Genomic DNA, 20,085 nt, shown 5'->3' on the forward strand with positions numbered 1-20,085 from the left:
CCATCCTTCGTGCTCCAGCAAGAGTGTAAGCATCAGAAGAGCAAAAACCATACCTGCCTCGTGCTCAGGGAAAGGTAATATCCCAGTAATTATCCACAGTGATGTGTGGAATAGCAGATCAATGTGTAGACTGCTGAGACAGCACAGAGCTCAGCCTGGGCTTCAGGGAAGACTTCCCAGAGGAGGAGGGGAAGGCATTACCCAAAGACTAAAGAAAAGACTATTTATTCTAAGAGCATGGTATCAGTCAAGGCTCAGATGAGAGACAGCACAGCATAAGGGAAGAATCACCAGCTGGTCAGGCATTTATTTATTCAACAGATAGTAAACGTCTGTGATGGGCTAGGCTTGAGCCAAGCTCTGATGACAGAGGAGTGAACAGCTACAGTCCCTGTTCTCAGGAGGGTGACACTTTTATCCGGTATTGTGGGAGCACCAAGGGTGACGTGAGGTGCCCAAGAGCCTGGCATCTCATATTCAGGGTCCTGTTTGTTTCTTTATCCTAGCTTTGCTGCCACAGGAGGGCCAGAGTCCCATTTCCTTTCTTTCTCCCGTTCCTCTGCCCCAGCCCCAGTGGAGGCCCTGGGGGATGGAGAACTCTCAGGAGTGGGGAGCAGGGGTAAGGCATGGGAAGGGCAGTGGACAGTGTGGTAAGGCTCTTCCAGCGGACAGCGAGGATGTGGATTTAAGAGGTGGAAGAGGGACTTCGCTGGAGGTGCCAATCCAAGGGCGCTGGGGGTTCGATCCCTGGTCGGGGGACTAGATTCCAACATACTTCAACTAAAGATAGAAGATCCTGCTTGTCGCAATTAATACCAGGTGCAGCCACGGGGGAAAATTTTTTTGTTTAAAATATAAAGAGAGAGATGGAAGAATAAAGACAGAAAAGTGTAGTTGGGGGGCTGCTAGAGTATTCTAGAAGAGACCAGGGACTGAAAAACGGGAGAGACCACTTCAGCGACGTCGGAGCGGGAGAGAAGGCACTCCAAGTTAAGAAGATGCCCTCCGAGGGAAGGAATCTAGCCAGGCAGACGGAGCGCCACAGAGGCCGGCGGGGGAGCGCGTGTCAGCGGGGCAAGGTTCCAGGGAGAAGGACCCGAACAGCTCAAACGAGTTCCCCAGGGACGCGGGCGAAAAGGGCAGGGCAGCCCTGGCAGAGGACAGGCTTCGGCGGGTCAGAAGGGTCGGGCACGTCGGGGGGCCAACGGCCAGGATGGGCGGGGCCCTGAGGCAGCAGGTGTGCTTACCTGAGGGGTCAGGCGGGGAGGCTGGAGCTGGCCCGGGTCCTGGGGCTGCTCAGAGGAACTCCCCCGGTGGAGGGAGACCTTCCTCCCGTAGACGTTAGGGGGGCTATTTCCCGACCTTGTCCTTGAGCATTTACAAGAGGCGGACAGGGCAATTCTCCACAGCCCGAAATCTGCCTAGAGCCAACGGCTTTGCTCGGGGCCTGCCAAGGGACCGACGCTTTTGGGGGCGTCTCGACGGGATGGGATTCTCGTCAGGCGCTTCTCTGAGGCGACTCCCTCCCGCACCTGCCGCTCGGGAGGCCCAGCCCCCCCTCGATTCCCAGCCGCTGGGCTCAGCTCCTTGCCGGATTCCCCTCCGACTCACCCAGTCCCCGCCGAGACCCCTCCTCGAGCCGCGGCCTCGCGGCCCTCAGTCCCCTCAGACCGCCACCCCCCACGTGGCTGGCTCCCCACTTCCGCCCCTCCCGGCCGCACCCCTCCCGGACCGCTGTACCTGGGGCTCTCGAAGCTGCACCCCCTGCGCCGCAGCGCCGCCCTCTTCTGCCGCAGGAGCGCAGCGGCCGCCCCGCCGGGCTCCAGCTCCATCGCCCCGGGCGGGGGCCGCGGGCTCGGACGCACTCGGGTGGGCTCGGGCCTCGGCGGGGCTCGGCGGGCCGCTCGGCTAGCGCGCCGCAGCCCACGCCCCGCCCCGCGCGCCTCAGCCCGGCCTAGGCCCCGCCCCAAACTTCAGTCCAGCCGGCTCCGCGCCCCTCGATGGGGGGGGTCTAGGCCCCGCCCCGGCCCCGCCCCGAGATTGAGTCCCTCCCATTCCCTGCCCCTCAGCTGGCTTCAGACCCCGCCCAACCCCGCCCCGAGCTGCAGCCCCCGCCCACTCAGCGCCTGTCTGCAGGGTCCAGGCCCACCCCTGCTCCGCCCCGCTCTCCAGCCACGCCCCTCTCGCACAGAATCCCGCGGGGTTCGCGAGGCAGGCTGTCAGGAACTCCTCTAGGCCCACCAGCCCAAGATGCCACCCCGATCCCCAGCTCCGTATGGTCCGTGGCCCCCGCTGCTCCCGCTAGGTGGCCCTCAGCACAGACCCAGGCCCTACACACCTCCCTTCCCACTACTGAGCTCTTGGTCGCGGCCTCTGCCCTCACCCCCAAGGATCGGCTCCTTAGAGTCTTCCCTCTACGTCTAAGACCCTCTCAGCTCTTTCTAATATAGCGCCGTCCCCGCTGCGGGCCGCCTTTCCCCGTGTCCCACCCATAGGCAAGGCCTTGCCTTTTCTCTTCCAGCACCCCCCACCTCCAACCCCACCTCCCCAGCCCGGGACTGAGATCTCCCAAATCAAGCTCTGGGCCCGCCTCAACCCAGCCCTAAGGCCCCGCCCACACCCTCGCCTACTCCCCCTCACCTCCGCGGGTACCCAGGTCCTGGCTAGCGGGCTACATTTCTGAGTACCAAATCGAAGCTAAATAGTAATTCTACCTTACCGTCTGCGTTAGCTCGCGGATCTCGCCATCCATCAAAAAACGAGTACTGCTGTCTCCAGGTGGCGTTTGTGATGCCTGCCTGCCTGCCTGCCTGTCGCAGTGAAGCCGAGGGGCTGGAGTTTTGCAGGCTACCAGTTGTGGTGGGCTCAAGTCTCGACTTAGTTTCCTGTACTGTCAGATGCATCCCTCTCAGAGCCCTCGAACAATGTCCTGCATCTGAGGGCAGAGACCCTATCCGGGTAAAGCTGGCGGTCATTGTACCACATAAGTCGTGAGGAGGAGGTGAGCTAGGGACCCTCAGTCAGGGGGGGCTTGTCATAGTGAGGGAGGTGTGGTCATGCTGGCCAGGAACTGGTGGAGCAGACGCTGAGGAGTGTGTGTGTGGGAAGCGTGAACTTGGAAGACACTAGCTGGGAAACTGCAGCAGGTGGGGCCAGGGGTCCCCACGATCAGCTTGGATCATGTTACCCTCTGGTGCACACTCCCTCAACAACTTCAAAGTGCTTTCCCAGGTCTGGACTCCTTCACTGCCGCATACTCCAGCTGACAAGTCAGTCTGGAGAATGCAGGGGAGAGGACAAAATGTAGGGGACTTCCCATTTCTCTTTCCTGCCCCTTGAGACTCCAACTTGGTCCTCCCTTCAGGTTTCCATGAGACAATCGTTGTAAGACAGTCTCCCCCACCCCACTTTTAAGCAAAGTGAGAGTGGGTTTCTGGGTTTTGCACAGCATCATGAACTTCCCCCAACACACCTTTTCAGTCTTGGAGCCCATTACACCCCCAAATCCTTGACTCAGCAATACTGGGTTGCCTCCCTCCCCAACCTTGTCCTGTTCTTTTCTCCTCTTACATCTTCCCACCTTTCCTGCCCACCACGTGTTCAGCCATCTGAAGTGAATCTGCAAATAGCACTGCCCTCTCTCTAAGGCTTCCCCCAATTCTCCGTGTTCCGCCCCCGAGTGCCCACAGCACTAACTCTGCCCCTCCCCGAGGGCACTGCTCCTGTATGTCATTCATGTTCTAGTAATCTCTTATCTGAGTGCCCTCAACTCCTTCACGTCTGTGTCTGGCACAGCAGCTGTTGGCTAAAGGAATGCACGTGACTTTAAAAAACTGAGCAATATTCATTGGAAAACACATTTAATTTCAAAGTAAACAAAAATGTTTATACACTAAAGTATTTAATTAGTGAAACAATTATTATCCGCGTAACAAGCTGAAAAATACAGCGACTTGATACAAGACTGAGGTAACAAAATACTTCACCAAAAATCTAAAGAATCCCACAGAGGGCTGATGTTCAGTGGTTACTGTGGATGAGACAATTCACAAGAATTAGGGAAAGTTCTTACACAACCGCATGCAGGGGGGTCTGCTGAAAAAAAAAAAAAAAAAGACAGCCCGGGAGAGTGCAACGGATTGAACAAGAAACAAATTGAAATGTAAAAATTGATTTTCAACTTACTTGGAGGAATACGTAAGAAATTGAAAACTACTCTCTATGCAACATTTTGAATGCTAAGTGAAAAACCATGCATTTTGGCACAAAATTTATTGAAGATTTTACCACACTAAATTAATCACTACTGTTACTGAATGGTCACAGTTGTTCAGAAACAGATAAAGAGATGAGTGATTGCAGAACTCACAGATGCTCATCGTTGCTGCTGCGAGCAGGGAGTTGGGGGCTGCCCGTGGCGCACACACGTTTGTGCAGCACCAGTGGTGAGGTGGTCCATGGGACAAGTTCTCGACACCCAAGGGAAAGCAGCTCTCGCTCAAGCTGTACTTGTATCTAACATTGAAATTAAAACCAAAGAACTTCTGAAGTAAATACTGTAAGCGTTCTGATGTGACTTTCTCGTTCCACCTTGGAATCCTCACTGTGTCCAGCCATAGCTCTGTACCTGTCTGTCCCGTGCCAACCGGCGACTCGGACAGTAACTGGACTTGCAAATTGAAGACTATTCAGTCTGTTGAGCCTTTCGAAGCCTTTCTGGAGGAATCCACATAGGGTTTCTACCCAGTGCTGGGTAGGGGTTGTCGGGGGTGGGGAGCCAGGGTCTTGCTGGGAGAGAGAAAATGGAGTGGTGAGGACTATTTGTTCATTGAGAGGTCAGCTCCATGAGGGCAGGGCTTAGGTTCATCTTGTTCTCGGCCACTTCAATCCCAGGGAAGAGTCTGGCACACAGGAAGCACTCACTAGAAATGATAATTGATGGACAAATGGGTGGCTTTACACAGAGGGTCTGTTATTTCAAAAGGACTCTTGTAGTTTTTTTTTTTTTTTTTTAAAAAACGTGAAATCACCCAACATGTCAGAATGATGTGGGACTGATTAAAGTGATTTACCAAGTCACAATAGGTAAGTCAGGCTGTGTTTTCAGCACTGTTCACCTGATTCTCAGCATCAGTAATGTGAGTCCAGAACTCTAGACTCTCCACCTATAGAACCAGAGCAGACCTTGCTTGTAAGGGCTTCCTGTTTCGTGAACCATCTTCCACCTGTCAAAGGCATCCTAAAAGACACACTTCTTGGGCTTGGAAGGTGGGAGGAAGACGATGAAAGAAATACTGGCCACATTGGTAAGGAAAAAAATATAAATTCAGTTGGCTAGAAAGAGAGGGTTCTTTCATAAGCAGAACCCCTTCAGTGTCTTCTCTTCAAGGTCCACAGGGGACTGGGTGATGAACTGGCTTCTCCAGGGAGGGGAGGCAGGCCACACTGTCCCACTGGGCACACTCAGATCAGTATTTCTACAGCTTCCCACCAAATCGGTCCTCCACAAACTTTCAGTTGTCAGAATGCACTTGGTTGACCTTGAGTTACAGAACACGTTTGACGGAGAAGAGTGAAAATTACTCCCGGGGAGAGGTGAGTGAGCTGTTTGCATGGCATCATGAGGACACAAGCTATCTACTCCATAGTCTGTAGATAGCACTCTAGAACGTTCTTTCATTCAGGGGTGCCATGATTTCTTTGCTTAAAAAAAAAGATACAACATACACATGCAAGAGACATCACCTTCAATGTTTTCACAGACATTTGTGTACAATGGCGAGTCAGAGAGCAAGACCCAGGAATGCTTCCTTCCAGGGTAAGAACCCACCTGGGGACTTTCCCCTTTGGGGTTTGTGCCTAGCCCTCCCTCTGCCCCTGGCTTGCTATGACTGGCAGCATGAAGGACAAACCAATGTTAGGAAGACAGCAAGCATGGCCCTGAGCCCCTGCTGGGAAAGCCAGGAGCCTTATAGCTTCATCTGCAGGGCTCTTCTGATAAGTTCAAGGTTCGTTACCAGTTCTATGGAGAGTCCAAGCTAAGAATGTTTCCAGGAGGGGACATGGGATCAATTTCAACTAGAGAGAAGACTAAACACTTTGACAGGAACTGCGATTGTGCTATTTCAAAATTGAGCTCAGAAGAAAACATTTGTGAAAGATAAGGAAAATCTGTAAAGGGCAGGGAATGATCTGATTTAGTGGAGCCTGAAATTTAGAGGTTTTTGGATTGGCTTCTATAATATCTCATGGTGGAAAAACCAGGACAGTTTGAAGAGTAGAGAAACTCAAGGAAAGTAGTTCAAACTTTGGACTTTAAAAAAAATTACCAGAGACAGTATCAGTTAAAGCATTAACACTGCATGGTTCTGGTGAGAGGTGTTGGGGTGTCTGTTGCGTTCATTCAGACTCCAGATACTAGTTTGAGCAGTTGTTGGTATGAATTAGGTGTGTGCATCTGACCCCAGCTGCGGGAGAGTGTGCGAAGCACCGATGATGGATAAGGTTTGATGGCCTCAACTTCCCCATTGGGCGTTTCTCCCACCACCAAAGTAGTCTAGACCTTGTTCCAAAGGAAGTTAGAAACTGAGCACAGTAAGGTGCCATCACAAAATAAGATCCCGATGACAATCACTTTCCTCACTAATTTATCTGAATTTTCGGAAAAGTGGTCACCTTTTGATCAAAATACAGGGGTGGGTTCTTTGGCAGTTTTTAAATTGAACTATTACCATTTAGTGGTTAAGGTGTTGTCTTGAAGCATCTTGCCCAGAAACTCTTTTAAGAGTAGTTTGCTGTCTGATCAGTGTGAGCTCTGAAACCACAAGAGTGACAAGGACCCAAAAATCCAGTCTCTTTCAAAAAATCATTCAGGTTTCCTTCTCAGAATCAGGACACCCAGATTAGAAAAAAGAGAGAAGGAAAGAGAAGGAGGAAGAGGGGAGGGGAGAGGGCAGGAAAGGGCTGGGGGGGAGAAGCTACAGTGATAAAGCTACCAGAAATAAAGCTAATCTTTGTTCATGACTTTAAATAAAAATGTATTTGTGCAAAGTAAGTCACTTAAAAACATGACAAGGAGTGACAGGTGAAGGACGTTGTTCACCTGAAGAGCTCTCAGCCGAAACCAGAGCTCTGTCTGCTTCGCAGGGCTTTATTCTCTCGTCACCATGGTCATCAACTATTGTGCCCTTGGACTTGGACGATGGAGAATTTGCTGGTGACTGTGTCTGGGGACAAGAATGGGGGAGCTTAAGGCCTCAGTGTCACTCCCAGGCTCCCCAGTGTAATCAGGAATCCCAGAGGCCCCGCCCTGGCAGTGGAGGCAGAGAGATGAGGAGGGGAGCGAAAGCCTGGCCCTGCGGGGAGAGGTTGGTGCAGAGTAGCTTCCGTGCAGCAGGTCAGGTCACCGCGTACAGCTGGCCTCGAGAAGCTGGCAGAAAGCGGCTCCCATGCTGGCACAGGGCAGGGTGGGGGGAGGGGGAGGAGCAATGGGGGTGGGGGTGCGCCTTCAGACCCTGCGGGAAGGGGCTGGGAGGAAGCAAGCAGGCCAGCGGCCGGCCCAGTCCATGGTTCCGAAGCTGGGTCCTATCTCAGAAGAGCCGACCGCAACAAGGCCTGGGAGGGCCCAGGGGCCCAGGGAGCAGGCCTTCCAGATGAATAGCACCCATAGGAACAGAAAACAAGACACAATTTAAGGCATTGTTTGTTTACAGTAAAAGAATGCGAGGGACCCTTAACACAGGAGGAATCTGGGCTCTCACTCTGACCTTCCTCGGTGGATGCGTCTATCGCTTAAGGTGAAAGCAGGGCCTCAAAGAGGATGAAGTGTGTGATGTCACGAGTCTTGTGCCAAAATGCATGTTTCTCGGATAGTCCACACTCGCTCGTTTGCACGCACACAGACACGGCACGCACACGCAGAGGACGCTTCGGGTGTACAAAATCTGAGGCAGCCCTGTGGGCGAGCGACCCCATGCGCTGGGGTGAAAAGAGCCAGTCCCTAGCCTGTCTCGTCCCTCTGGCCCTCAACATGGGGGTCGCCGTCCACTCTTTGTGCAGGAGAAAGCCCTGGGGACCCAACATGGGCCGGGTGCTCCTGATCGCAGCAGCAGCTGGTGGACAGACGCGGGTCCAGGCTGGGTGGGCGGGCAGGCAGGGTGTACAGTCTGCGGACGACCGATCGAGGCCCCGCGAGGTGGTGCTGCAGAATGGGGGGCATGAGGATGGCTGGGGATCGGCAGGTGGACCCCACACCAGCAGAGCTCTCCGGACTGTGAGGCCGTGTCCCCTCAAGTCCAGGTCTGAGTCTCCCAGCACCCCGCCAGCGGCCTGTGCCCCAATGTGCGCTTGGCCACCAGTCCCAGGCTGGGCTCCCAGAGGCCTCCGAAGTCACGCCAAGTCCTGCAGAGACTTATTCAAATGACATAAGGTTTGCAGGTACCTAGAAGAGAAAGCTCAATCTCTTGTCAAAGTTCCGACCTTTCGGAAGGGGACAGGGCTGGGGGTGGTGGTGGAGGGGTCCCTAAGGGAAGGGTTCAGGCCTCTCTCAGTCAGTTTGTGAATGAGTGGGTGGGGATGGGGAGAGGACACAGCAATAGTAACAGCCGCCATGTGTTAAGGGGCCACCATGTGCCAGGAAGGGCTCTGAGAACCCCACTAGTATTGTGCCCTGAGTCCTCACAACAACCCCAGGAGGCAAGTACTGGAATTATTCCCATTATAAAGATGAGGAAACAGAGGCTTAGGGAGGTGAAGGACACAGCGGTTGAGTGACAAGGCTGTGACATCACCACCCATGCTCTCAACCACTATCCCTGGATCAAAGCACAAATGCATTTGCAGGAAGAGGTGACTGAGCCTGTAGGGTAAGCCCATGCCCCTGGAGAGAAGAGGGGTGGTTAGCGGATGGTAGGAGTTGGCAAGTAGAAGCACAAGGAGAAGGAGGAAGTCTGGGGATGTCAGGAACCCCTAGACCTTCCCATGCTGTGTCCCCAGGACCAGCTCCCAGCTCCCTTTACTGGGGGACCCCCAGCCCCAAGATCACAGTGCTTCTCCTTCCCTTCAAAGCTGCTGACATGCCCCCAGCCCCAGGCCTCCTCCCCAGCATGGCTGTGGGGTTCCAGAAAATCCGATGAGAAGCAATTTCATCAAAAACAAATCCATCTTGGTGTCAATTTGGTCAAAAGGATGAACTGGAAAAAATGCATCTCCTCGCACCAGGAGACAGTTACAAGGATGGTCACGGCAGCACTGTTCAAAATAGTGAGAAGCAGGAAATCATTCTCGGCGTCACGGACAGGAGAAGTGATAAGAAATTACAGACAAATGGATCACAGCTACATACACTGACGCAGAGGAATCCTAGGATCATACTGTAGGAGAAAAGCAAGTCACAGAAGAAGCTATGCAGTAATGGCTCTGTGGTTTTAAAAGAAAATTTTAAAAAATGTACCCCAGGGACTTCCCTGGTGGTCCGGTGGTTAAGAATCTGCCTTGCAATGCAGGGGACATGGGTTCAACCCCTGGTCGGGGAACTAAGATCTCACAGGCTGCAGGGCAGCTAAGCCTGTGTGCTGCCACTACTGAGCCCATGCACCACAACCAAAGTCTGCGCGCAGCCAACGAAAGATCCGCGTGCTGCAACTAAGAGCTGACACAACCAAATAAATACATGAATGAATGAATGAATGAATGGTGAACACGAAAAAAAATCAAAAGTGTACCCCAGATAACACATTAAGAAATCAAATACGTGTGGTAATGCTTTAAAGGAACAGTAAACAAACAAATCAGGAATGCAGTTATGGGGTATAAGTAGGTGGGAGGGAGATAGAATTAGGAAGACACCCCTGGGAGGGAGGTGTTCTAAGGCCTGGGGAAGTCTTGCCATTAGGCTGGGTCGGGGGCACATGGTTATTTGCTTTATTGCTGTGGTTTACACCTTATATACATGCTATCAGTAAGTTTAAGCGTACTCGCTATTGGGCTTCCCCAGTGGCTCAGCGATAAAGAATCCACCTGCAATGCAGGAGACGTGGATGAGGGTTCGATCCCTGGGTCAGGAAGATTCCCCCGGAAGAGGGCATGGTAGCCCATTCCAGTATTCTTGCCTACAGAATCCCGTGGACAGAGGAGCCTGGCCGGCTACAGTCCATAGGGTTACAAAGAGTTGGACACGACTTAAGTGACTTAGAACACAGACGCGCGCACCTATTTCCTATTACCACAGACGATTTTAAGAAATGCAATTCCACAAAAAAGTCATCTCAGGCACTGAGAGTTTCAATGGGAGAAGATGCATTTCTGTATCATCCTTCTCTGCAGCCCCCTTGTATGCCATCGCAGGCAGGTATTGTGGCTTATTTCAGTAATCCCCTCCTGTGGAATATTTAGCTGTTGCCATTTTTATTACATACAGCAGACAGCAGGAATATTTGGTTGAAAGTAAATTAGAGATAAAAAGTATTAAAAAATAGAAGACCTTCTCCCTTAGGTCTAAAAACTGGACAAAAATACTTCAATGTTGCAAAACCTTGCTGCGGGAAGACCGCATTTGCCAGACATGGTATGCAATCCATTCGTCCACACCAAACACTTCCCCTGCTAAGTGGGTTTGACCCAGGTCCCTGCTACCGCTGCGGGGCTGCTGCCTCCCTCAGGCCGCCCCCCCCACAGCCCCCCAGATCAGGACATAGGCTCTTGTTCAGGGCAACCATCCCGCTCCTGCCTGCCCATCCCCTCAGAGCCACGACTGTCTTCGTGGGGCAGACACCGAGGAAGGGCCCGCCTCCCTCTCCGCCCCACCGTCTGTGTGGCCCACTTCAGGGCTTCAGTTTTTGTCACTCCTCGGGGCCCCCTGGGTACAGGTGAGCTTCAGGGCTGTGCCCTCAGAGCCAAGGAGGGGCCCCGCAGTCACCACCTGAGCAGAGCAGAGGGCAGGAGGCTCTTCCTCTCCTAAGGTGATCTGAGGTGGCACCTTGTTCATCACCTTGAGGTGACTGTCAACCCAGGACCCTGGTCTCCTCATCACGGGGATGGGCAGTTACATTTGCTTAATATGAAAAACATGCTCTAGGAACCTCAGAACTATAGTCTCCTGTGTGCTTTTTCACTAATGCTACACACACCACCATGCATACGATCAATACGCATGTGTGTCTGAATACAAATGAGATCGTCCTGACATGCATTTTCACACTTAGGCTTTCTCACTTGTGACTTGCAGCACCCACATCAGGGGCTGCACAGTAGGGACATACTGAGGGTCAGCAAGGTTTCCCGTGGCTTTTCTTTCTCTCTTTCTAAGGACAATGCTGCAGTGAACACTCTCACCACAAGCCTGTGTGTGTATGTGTGAGCATGTGCCTGGGGACAAATTCCCAGCAAGTGAGTGGAGGGACTCAAATGCAATTTATCTTGAGTTTCCCTGTGGGGCCTCAAGGCTATCCCTGTGTTGGTCTTGCCCTCCTGCTTCAGTTTGTCGAGGACTTTCTGCTGATTCTGCCCTTCGAGCTTCTTATCATGTCTAATTTGATCAGCTTGAATACATGTCCACATCTATGTTACAGAGGAAAATCCTGAATGGGCCCACACTGAGCCCAGAATCACGGGACATGCCACTAGAGACCTCCCTCTGCTTCGTGACAACCAGCCTGGGGGCTGAGAAGTCTGTGACTGAGCTGCAACCAGCACCACGGAAGCCCTGGCCCTCCCGGCCCCACACGTCTGATGTGGCCTCCACACCACCATCCTCCTCCTCAAAGCTGCCTCCCTCTAGTCCAGCCCCGATGCTGGCTCTCTAGACAGAAGAGAGGGACCCAGCTCCCCCGCCCCCACCCTCTTCCAGCTCATCCGGGGAACAGGTCAGGGAAGTTCAGGGCCGAGAGCATTGGTTCTGGTCCCAGAGGCCCACACACTGCCTGGGCTGGTGTGAGGGCTGGGCGGCCACCTCTCTCACAAGCCTGGACAGCGGAGTCTCTGCTTCCAGGCCTCTGGCTCAATGGCAGGAGGCTGAGGAAGTCAGGGACCCTGGGGATGCCTGCGGTGGAAGAGCTCAGCGGAGGCGGGTCTAGACTCTGGTGTCTGGCAAGAGGGGGTGAGACCTCACTCACCAGGGGGCTTTAAACCAGGGTCCACCACTTTGTGAGCCTCAGTGACCTCAGCATAAAACGGGGACAATTTGGGAACCTACCCCACAGGGATGCTGGGAGGATTTGGCCAATTCCTGCACGTAAAGCATCTCGCCTCAAGCCTGGTCCTAGGAGGGGTGGCATGGGGGTGGGAGCAAGCCTCAAGCCAGGGCCTGGCAAACCAGCAGTCCCATTGGTTCAAACATGCCAAGGAGTGGGGAGCCCCACTCACCAACAGCCATGGTTAGCCCTCAACAAGTTAGCTATTATCCTTATTCCTAAGGGTTGTGGAGTCAGGGAGACCCTTTGGTCAGGTTGGAGGATGCCCAAACATCAACTTTCAGGGGGACGACCTCAATAGATGCTGTAGCCTGAGCCATGGGGCAGTAGCCCACCTGCCACCTGTCTCTGATGGGATGTTTCTGTGGTGTTTCCTTTAGTAGGAAAGATACAGGAGACAGGTTCAAAGTTCTAGTCTGAAGCTGGGCTTAGTTGTAAGCCAGGTGGGGGGTGCCCTGTCTCATGGGGAAAAGCTGATCAAAAGAGAGTCCCTGGGAGCCTCGCTAATAGTCTCTGCAGGAAGGAGGAAGGCGTGTTTTCTGTGGCCCCATGGCCCCGAGGGTGGGAGAGGGTATTTCAGGGGATGAGCAGGACTTTGGTGACTTTACCTGAGGCCTGTTGCTTTTACAGGCATCATCCAAATGCTTGTGCCACAGGATTGCATGGAATCGGGAGCCAGTCTGGAACTTGTAAACATTGCCTGGTGGTGGAAAGGCCACTGGTTGAGAGGAAGGTCACATGGGAGGGTCTGCCCATGGTGTGAAGGTAAGCATGAACCTGGGTGACTGCTCTGGGGACGGTCAGGAGCAGCCAAAGTCGGGGCGTGTGGAGCAGAAGCCTTCTGTGCCCCTCCGCCCCCTTCTCTCTCAACCATTTTCCCCACCATGGTGTCTTGGGCTCTGGTGAAGCCCGTGGGTCCTTCTCAGAATAATGTGTCAAATGCATAAGATAAAACAGACTCCTCCAGCTTCAAAGTCACTGCCTCATCCAGCACGATGCTATTTATTCCAAGACCCCAAAGCCACAGCTCCAGGGGAGATGGGCCCCAGCAGCCATAGCTGAAAAGGATTCCGACAGCCACGTGCCATGCGCACTGCGCAGTGGACACGCCCACCACGGTCTAAGCAGCTTTTAGGGACTAAGGGGACCCTGTGAACATCAGAACCTAACGTGAAGGGAAAGCAGCAGCCTCAAAAGTCCCTACTTTTGTGTGTTTCAAAACGCACATTTAGCCGCAGAAGGAACAGGGCAGAGAGAGGCTGCAGGCACCAGCTCTGGCCTGCCGCCTACCTTTGTCGGGGTTATTCAGCTGGAATATGTCCGGGTGCTCAGGGTCGTCGGGCAGCTGCACCATCCAGCCCACGACGGAGACCTTCTTACCAGGTGTGGATTTATACTGCAGGGGAACAACAGCATAGCTGGGAGGCCTGTGCCCTCCACTCCCATAGGAAGGCCCACCTGGGCCAGGCAAGCTTCCCTCCCATCCCCACCACCTTTCCCCACCTTCCCCTCACACCCCTAGCAGTTCACACTACATGAAGGCCCAGCACAGGGAGTTCTTTCATGGAACATACGTGTTTTCTGTCTGTGCCCCTCAAGGACTTGGCTCCGTAGTACAGGAGGGTGGATCCTGAGAGTATGACCCAGTACCTGGTCCATGAAGACAGCTAGGGAGGAAGGGGAGGCAGAGTGACAATGTCGCAAGTGGCAGGGGTGGAGTCCCCAGGCTGCCTGATTAGAGACCCAGGCACATGGGCGGAAGGGCGGCCCCTTCTTCTGAGCGGGGCCAGCGTAGGCCTCCTCTCTTCCCTGCCCTCCACCCCTTGGTGCCACTCCACCAGGGCCCAGAGCAGCCAGCGAGACTCCTCAGCAGATCATCAGCCCCAGCCCTCCCTCCCATCCTTGGCTCCTTTCCTCCCAGAGCCTTTCCTTTTCCCACCACATTTAGTGCCAAGGCATAACTTCTATGAGTTCGGGTGACCTGAACCCAGGAATGTCCCAGGGAAAAATGGACAAGTGGAAACCACAGCTTGGAAGAATTGGATTGTCTGTGATGGGCACTCTTGGCTGAGAGTGAATGGCAGCACCTTGAGAGCATTTATGGCTAGAAGGGCTGATGCCCAGCAGGGCCAAACTGCTGGTGTAGCTTTTGTTTCTCTAGGCATAAGGCCTGGAATCCCCGGTTTGGGGCTCCACTCATTGGTTTGGAAAAGCCAGTTCTGCAAAAGCAAAGCAAATATCCCATCGTGGAAGGACAGGGGTTCAGCAGATCGCCCTGCATCACAGCCTGGGGGGCTCCTCTTCACACTGGTAGGGGCAAGGGTACTGCGTTGTCTCAGATGATGAAAGTAGTGGCTTTCAGACCTTTTTGACGACACCCCCACCAAGTGTGTACAACACACAAGCACGGTGTTGTGTGTTGAACCAAAAGAAGCTTCATGAAACCATACTCATCTTCATTATGTGTAAGAAACCCCAACATTTTCCAGTCTATTCTATTCAAAACTATGGGTCAGGACCCCCTGGACTGCCCTCATCGCTTTACCAGTGGGCCAACCAGCATTTGGGACAGCAGTGCTTTTAGGACATGTCTCACTCTGGCTTCAGGATGACTGGGGCCTGGATGCAGGTACAGAGGGTGGCAAGCAGGTCTGTACAGCAGACCAGATACAGGGCCTCACGTTGCAAGATGCTGCGTGACACTGAGTCCAGGGGGCAGAGTGTGGCCCAGGGCTGGGGCGAAGATGCTTCTCACCCGAGAACCTCCTGGGATCCGAAGATGGGGAGCTTTTAGATTGGCTCCCAGACTAGGGGCCTGGCATCATCATGCTGAGTGTCAGTGGGAAGGGGTGTCTCCAAGTGGCCTCATGGGCAGTGGACGGGGTCAAACAGCAACCAGAGACGCAGAGGGAGGCCAGAGCAGACACTGGCAGATGCTGCCTGGAGACTCAGCTCACAGGCGGGTTTGCGGGCAGCCAGTCATGGGTGTCCCAAAGAACGAACAAAGAGGCCTTTGCAAGGGGCTGAGGGGTCACAGAGCCAGGGGCCTCTGGGTTCGGCACAGGGTGACCTGGCGGCTAGTGCTGGAGCCTGAGAGGCCTCTCGATCCCTGGTCTCTGTCTTTTCCACCTCACGTTTCATGATGGTGCTGAGCAGGGAGGCTACTACCTGCACTGGTGATACTTCCCAGGCCGTGCTGACCATCTCAGGCACAGCATCCACCCTGACTCCCGGGGCCTCCAGGCTTCCACCTGCCCTCAAGATGATCACACGGCGACGTCCACCGCCTGCTCACTCTGTGCAGGGCCACACACATGACCTTCCTGCCCAGTCCTCCAGGAGGCAGGGACTATTTTCTCCCAATTTACAGATGTGGAAACTGAGGCCCTGCCCACCCTGTGGCGTGGCCAGGGCTGGGACCCTGGTTGGCCTGTCTCTGGAACCCTTGCCCTCCCTGCCCTCTGCACTCACCGCGGGCTTTCGTCCCTCCTTCAGCAGAGTTTTCCTTCTCAGAGGCCCCTCCATGGTGGGGGCCGCCGCAGAGCTCCCCAGCGTACAGATGCATGGACCAGTGGGGCTGGGCAGAGGGGGAGAACATGGGTCAGACATCACCCAGAGGAGCTGGGGTCAGGCACCCTCTCACCCATGGGGCCAAGAGGCCCCCCACTGCCAGGTCCAGGATGCCACCACAGACCGAGAACTCAACAGGGCTGGGCCAGGCCGGGAAGGGAGGGCTCTGCGGCCACAGAGAGCCTGAAGGAGGGCGGCTCTGGGCTCGCCCACAGCTCGGAACATGCCTCGCCCTTGTCCTTCTGAGCGCTGAGCAGCTCTAGACTTGGGGACCACGCTCGCTCCCTGTAACCCAGCTCCTAGCGTCACCCACACCGTATCCTGCTTCCTCTCCCCCTGCGGATCTTGGGACCGTGCAGCACCCGCCCCTCCTTGTGTTGGCAGGAGCTTGGGAGGAGCAGTGAGGAAGTAGGAGGAAAGGGGGCGGGTGGGGGGACCCTAAACCCCAGGCCCCCAAACCCCAGACCCCGCACCTTTGCCTCAGGGCGCCTCTCTCCCCTCTGCCACGGGAATTAGGGCGCCACCTGCAGGTGAGGAGGCCCAATGCAGCGCCGGCCCAGGCCTCCTTCCAAAGCCCTGGCCTCGGCTCCCTGGATGGCACCTCCTTCAACGCAGCACCTAAGCCAAGCTGCTATCCCTCGGCATCCCAGAATCACTGATCCCATGCCCTAAATATGCAGGACTGCCCAGCTCAGCCACCCCACCCCCCACCTTACGGCATAACTTGGTCATCCATTGAGCAACTGCCCGACACTCTACTCTGGCCTCCCTGCGTGCACTCTTGCCTTCCACATGCTCTGCACACCGCAGCCAGGATGACCTGGGTCCTGCCACTCCCTTCCCTCTCCATCCCTCACCCCTTCCACCCCCCTCCCCCATGCAACCCCCCCAGAGCCTCTGAGACCACCCTCCTCACCGCCTTCTGGACCTGGCTCTGGTCCACCTCTCTGGCCTCACCCGGCGCCCTCTCCCGTCTCTCACTTCTTACAACTTGGACTCTCCTTCACTCCTGGAATCACCCTGCTCCTCCTGCCTCCTGGCCCCATGGACTGTCCTTAGGCTGTGGGTCTTCTTACCCCGATGCCTCCTTTCCCTTTATCTGGCTAGTTCCTATCACTCTTCCAGGCTTTTCTCCAGGTTGGCCTCCTCTCTGGACTAGTGGCACCCATGATTTTCTATTCCATTTCTGTCTTAGCCCCATGGACCGAGGCAGAGGCTGTATCCCTCTCGTCGGCAGCCTCGAACACAGTGCCTGGCGCCCAGCAAGCGCCCTGGAACTACTTGTCGAGTAAATGCTCAGATGAGTAAATGAGTACCTGTAGACGCAGCTCCGGGTTCTGGGAGAATTCCGGACTGGAACGCGCCAGTTGGGCCCCAGCGTGGCATAGAGACGTCCCCTGCTTCAGAGGAAAAGAGCCGAGTTTTAGCAACAGCCTGGGAAGACGAGCCCCTCGTGGAAGAGGTGAGGGCATCTCAGGCCGTGTGATAAGGCGCTCCAGAAACCTCAGCCCCAACGCCTCCCCTGGCCTCCTCGTTCACACTGCAGCACATCCGGGGTCACCTGGAGCACAACATCCCTGGAGCCTCCGTCAGCGCGGGTCCCCAAGCCTCTGGGTAAGTGCTTCCGCAGCCTTCAGTGTTCAGCTTTCTTCCAGTGACAAGGGGATGACTAAAATCTGGGCACACCCCTCATCCCAGTGTGAGGAGAAGAGAAAACACTGTGAGTGAGTGTGAAAGTCGCTCAGTCGTGCCTGTAAAGTCCCAATATTCCATGGTCAATCCAATTAAAAGTGTACACTCATGGACACAGAACTGCGGGTTGTCCTGCATGTTGGCCCAGGGCGGAGGGGGCGGGGCACGTGTAGCATCAGTATCCACCAGGTGCTACTGAATTCCTCCATTTGCTGCATCTTTTCCATCGGACAGGCTCCTTGCTGGCCCCAGATGGTCCCCAGCAAACCTGCTCTGATCCGTTTCAGGGTCTAAGATTTGGTGCTCCAGAACCCTCCGTGGGCTCCTATCGGGCCTCTTTCTCACCCGTAGTTCCCCTGCAGTGAGCCTTTCCAGGGGAAGGTGTAGCGTCCAGGGCAGGTAGGGAGCTGAACCTATTTGGGGGTCAGGCTTCCATCTCTCTCTCTCTTTGCCCTTTCCTCCCTTAGCAGAATGGCTTCCTGTGTCTACTTGGTTCTCAGTCTTCTCCTGACCTCTGCAGTATGGTCTGCTGCCGCTCCTGTTTAGTTGCTAAGTTGTGCCTGACTCTGTGACCCTGTGGACTGCAGCCCACCCAGGTCCTCTGTCTGTGGGATTTTCCAGGCAAGAATATTGGAGTGGTTGCCATTCCCTTCTCCAGGGGATCTTCCCGACCCAGAGATTGATCCCCCATTTCCTGCTTGGCAGGTAGGTTCTTTACCACTGAGCCACCAGGGAAGCCCACAGCATCATAGTCTGTCCCTGGGCTATAGCCCTCCATTGGCCAAACAATGATGCAACTCAACTTATAAAGCCAGACAAGGTCCGCACTCTCTTTTCAGCTGTTCCCTCTACTGTCCACTGCCAGTCCCAGGTTCCTGCACGTTGCCCTGTGGCACTGGACACCTGGTGGTGCGGGGATGTCCTCATTCATCACAGCAGGCGCATCACGCCATCTCTGAGCTCAGGTTCCTCTGAGGGGTGGCTGCGTTGCTTCCTGCCCCCCCATCCTCTGCTCAAGAAGGAACCGTTCTTGATGACAATCTTGGGTTTGTTGTCCAGAGGCCCAAGTTCAAGGTTGGTGGGAGCCTGATGGTCATCCAGGTCGACTGCCCTGGGACCCTGTCCTTCTCATCCGTCAGCCACTCCTCTGTAGGTGACAAAGAGCTGCAGCATGTTCTCGGTCCCCCAAGTCCTCAAGTGTAACGAGTCTCAGCCCTTTCCCCAGCCAACCCTTGTGATATGATGGTTGCAGGCCCACCCCGCCCCCACCGTGCACTCAGAGGCCCTGGCACCTTCAACCCCCGGCCCACAGGCCAGAGTGCCTTCTCTCTTTCTTCACAACTGGGTGTGACACAGCCCTGTGCTTGAGCAGGCTGCACAGGGGCTTAGAGACTGCCTCCGGGCTTGCCTCTTTCCCAGCCATGGCCAGGATCCCTTATGAGGCAGGGCAGGGTCTGACAGTGAACTTTTCTGCAGCGATATTCCTGGGCCCAGAGGATGCCTCCTGGTTTGATGTGCATTCCTGCTCTGAGCTCTGATCTCTCTGGAGTTAAGAATGGAGCCTCCCCTTGCAGAGCTGGATCCTCTGTCCCCTTCTCCACATTTCTTCTTATGAATCTTTGCTCCCGGCATCCCAGGAAAATGTATAACAGTGGACTGTTCCAAGACAGGGCCACGTGGTGGTGGGCGCTGCCGCCTTCTCTCCCCTTTTGTGAGACAATCCGTGGCTGGCAGGACTGACCATTGATAGAGAGCTTTAAGACTTCTGTCCTCCCATGGATGGAGGAGCCCAAGGCTGCAGTCCATGGAGTCACAAAGAGTTGGACATGACTGAGCGACTTCACTTTTCTTTCCACTTTAAGACCTGCATCTTCCAACCAGTCTAGCCTTCTAAGCAGTCTTTTCTCCTTTTCTTCCTGAAGGAGTGAGTGACCCAGAGTGCAGTGGACTGGCAGGATGTGCAGGGATGCCAGGGGTCACTGGGGTGGCTCATGGGAGAGTCACTAGTGAGTGACCGCTCCGGCGCATCAGGCCATTGATTATCTCATGGGAGCTTTGTTTTAGCATCGCTGAACGGGGACCTGAGGCTGTTATGTGAAGACACTGAACCGAGGCACATTCAAAGCCAGGGTTTGAACTCAGGTGTGACCAACTCTCCAGGCTCCTTCCACACTGCTTAGGGTGGGAGCCAGGCTGAGTTGTCACATTTGGGGGAGTGTGCCAGGAGGACTGGGCCCGTGTTTGGAGCCAGCAGCCTGTGGGTGGCTCCCTGGCCTTCTTACAGGTTTCTGCCACAGCGCACAGTCAACGGGCTCGGTCAGTGTCTGTGAGGCGGGATGAGCACAGATTCTTAGACCCCGGGTCTCCTGGGGTTGGGGCCACCTCCCAGGTCCATTGGACCCCCCGACAGAGTCTTCCCCTGGTGGTCTGGGCTGCCTGGCACTTAAGAGCAGCTGCCACCGAGCGCCTGCTTACCATGAGATGGCTGAGTGCTCTCATATGCTGCTCCTCCCAGTTCCGTGGGGGGAGGGGGCACTGTTCTCACCCTGTCTTAGATGAGGAAACTGGGGCTCCAGGAGGGGAAGCCACCTCCTGGCCTGTCATTAGGGATGGGGACACATGTGCTTACAAAGGG

At 54.9% G+C, this 20,085-nt stretch overlaps 2 protein-coding genes across 24 annotated transcripts in view; both read right to left on the reverse strand.

The window, feature by feature from the left end:
• Positions 1 to 1,940, reverse strand: part of GARNL3 (GTPase activating Rap/RanGAP domain like 3) — a 165,717-nt gene extending 163,777 nt beyond the window's left edge. For both annotated transcript variants that reach the window (XM_069580126.1, XM_069580125.1), the window contains exon 1: positions 1,741 to 1,940. Coding sequence is in view for 1 of the 2 variants with exons in the window: in XM_069580125.1 (XP_069436226.1) it covers positions 1,741 to 1,832 (92 nt within the window). In the remaining variant the exon portion in view is untranslated. The remainder of the gene's footprint in view (positions 1 to 1,740) is intronic.
• Positions 1,941 to 3,843: 1,903 nt separating this feature from the next.
• The window catches only part of RALGPS1 (Ral GEF with PH domain and SH3 binding motif 1), a 302,499-nt gene continuing 286,257 nt past the window's right edge, over positions 3,844 to 20,085 (reverse strand). For 6 of the 22 annotated variants that reach the window (XR_011255489.1, XM_069582368.1, XM_069582361.1 and 3 more), the window contains 6 exons: positions 17,075 to 17,158; positions 15,660 to 15,765; positions 13,763 to 13,855; positions 13,479 to 13,584; positions 12,797 to 12,888; positions 7,690 to 8,440 (listed from right to left, as the gene is read on the reverse strand). Coding sequence is in view for 21 of the 22 variants with exons in the window: in XM_069582368.1 (XP_069438469.1) it covers positions 8,411 to 8,440; positions 12,797 to 12,888; positions 13,479 to 13,584; positions 13,763 to 13,855; positions 15,660 to 15,765; positions 17,075 to 17,158 (511 nt within the window). In the remaining variant the exon portion in view is untranslated. Of the gene's footprint in view, positions 5,704 to 6,846; positions 7,227 to 7,689; positions 8,441 to 11,310; positions 12,889 to 13,478; positions 13,585 to 13,762; positions 13,856 to 15,659; positions 15,766 to 17,074; positions 17,159 to 20,085 lie in introns of those variants that run through there. The other 16 variants (XM_069582376.1, XM_069582364.1, XM_069582372.1 and 13 more) reach the window with 11 other exon arrangements.

This window comes from Ovis canadensis, chromosome 3 (genome assembly GCF_042477335.2).
Source record: "Ovis canadensis isolate MfBH-ARS-UI-01 breed Bighorn chromosome 3, ARS-UI_OviCan_v2, whole genome shotgun sequence".
In the NCBI taxonomy this organism is placed as follows: Eukaryota; Metazoa; Chordata; class Mammalia; order Artiodactyla; family Bovidae; genus Ovis; species Ovis canadensis.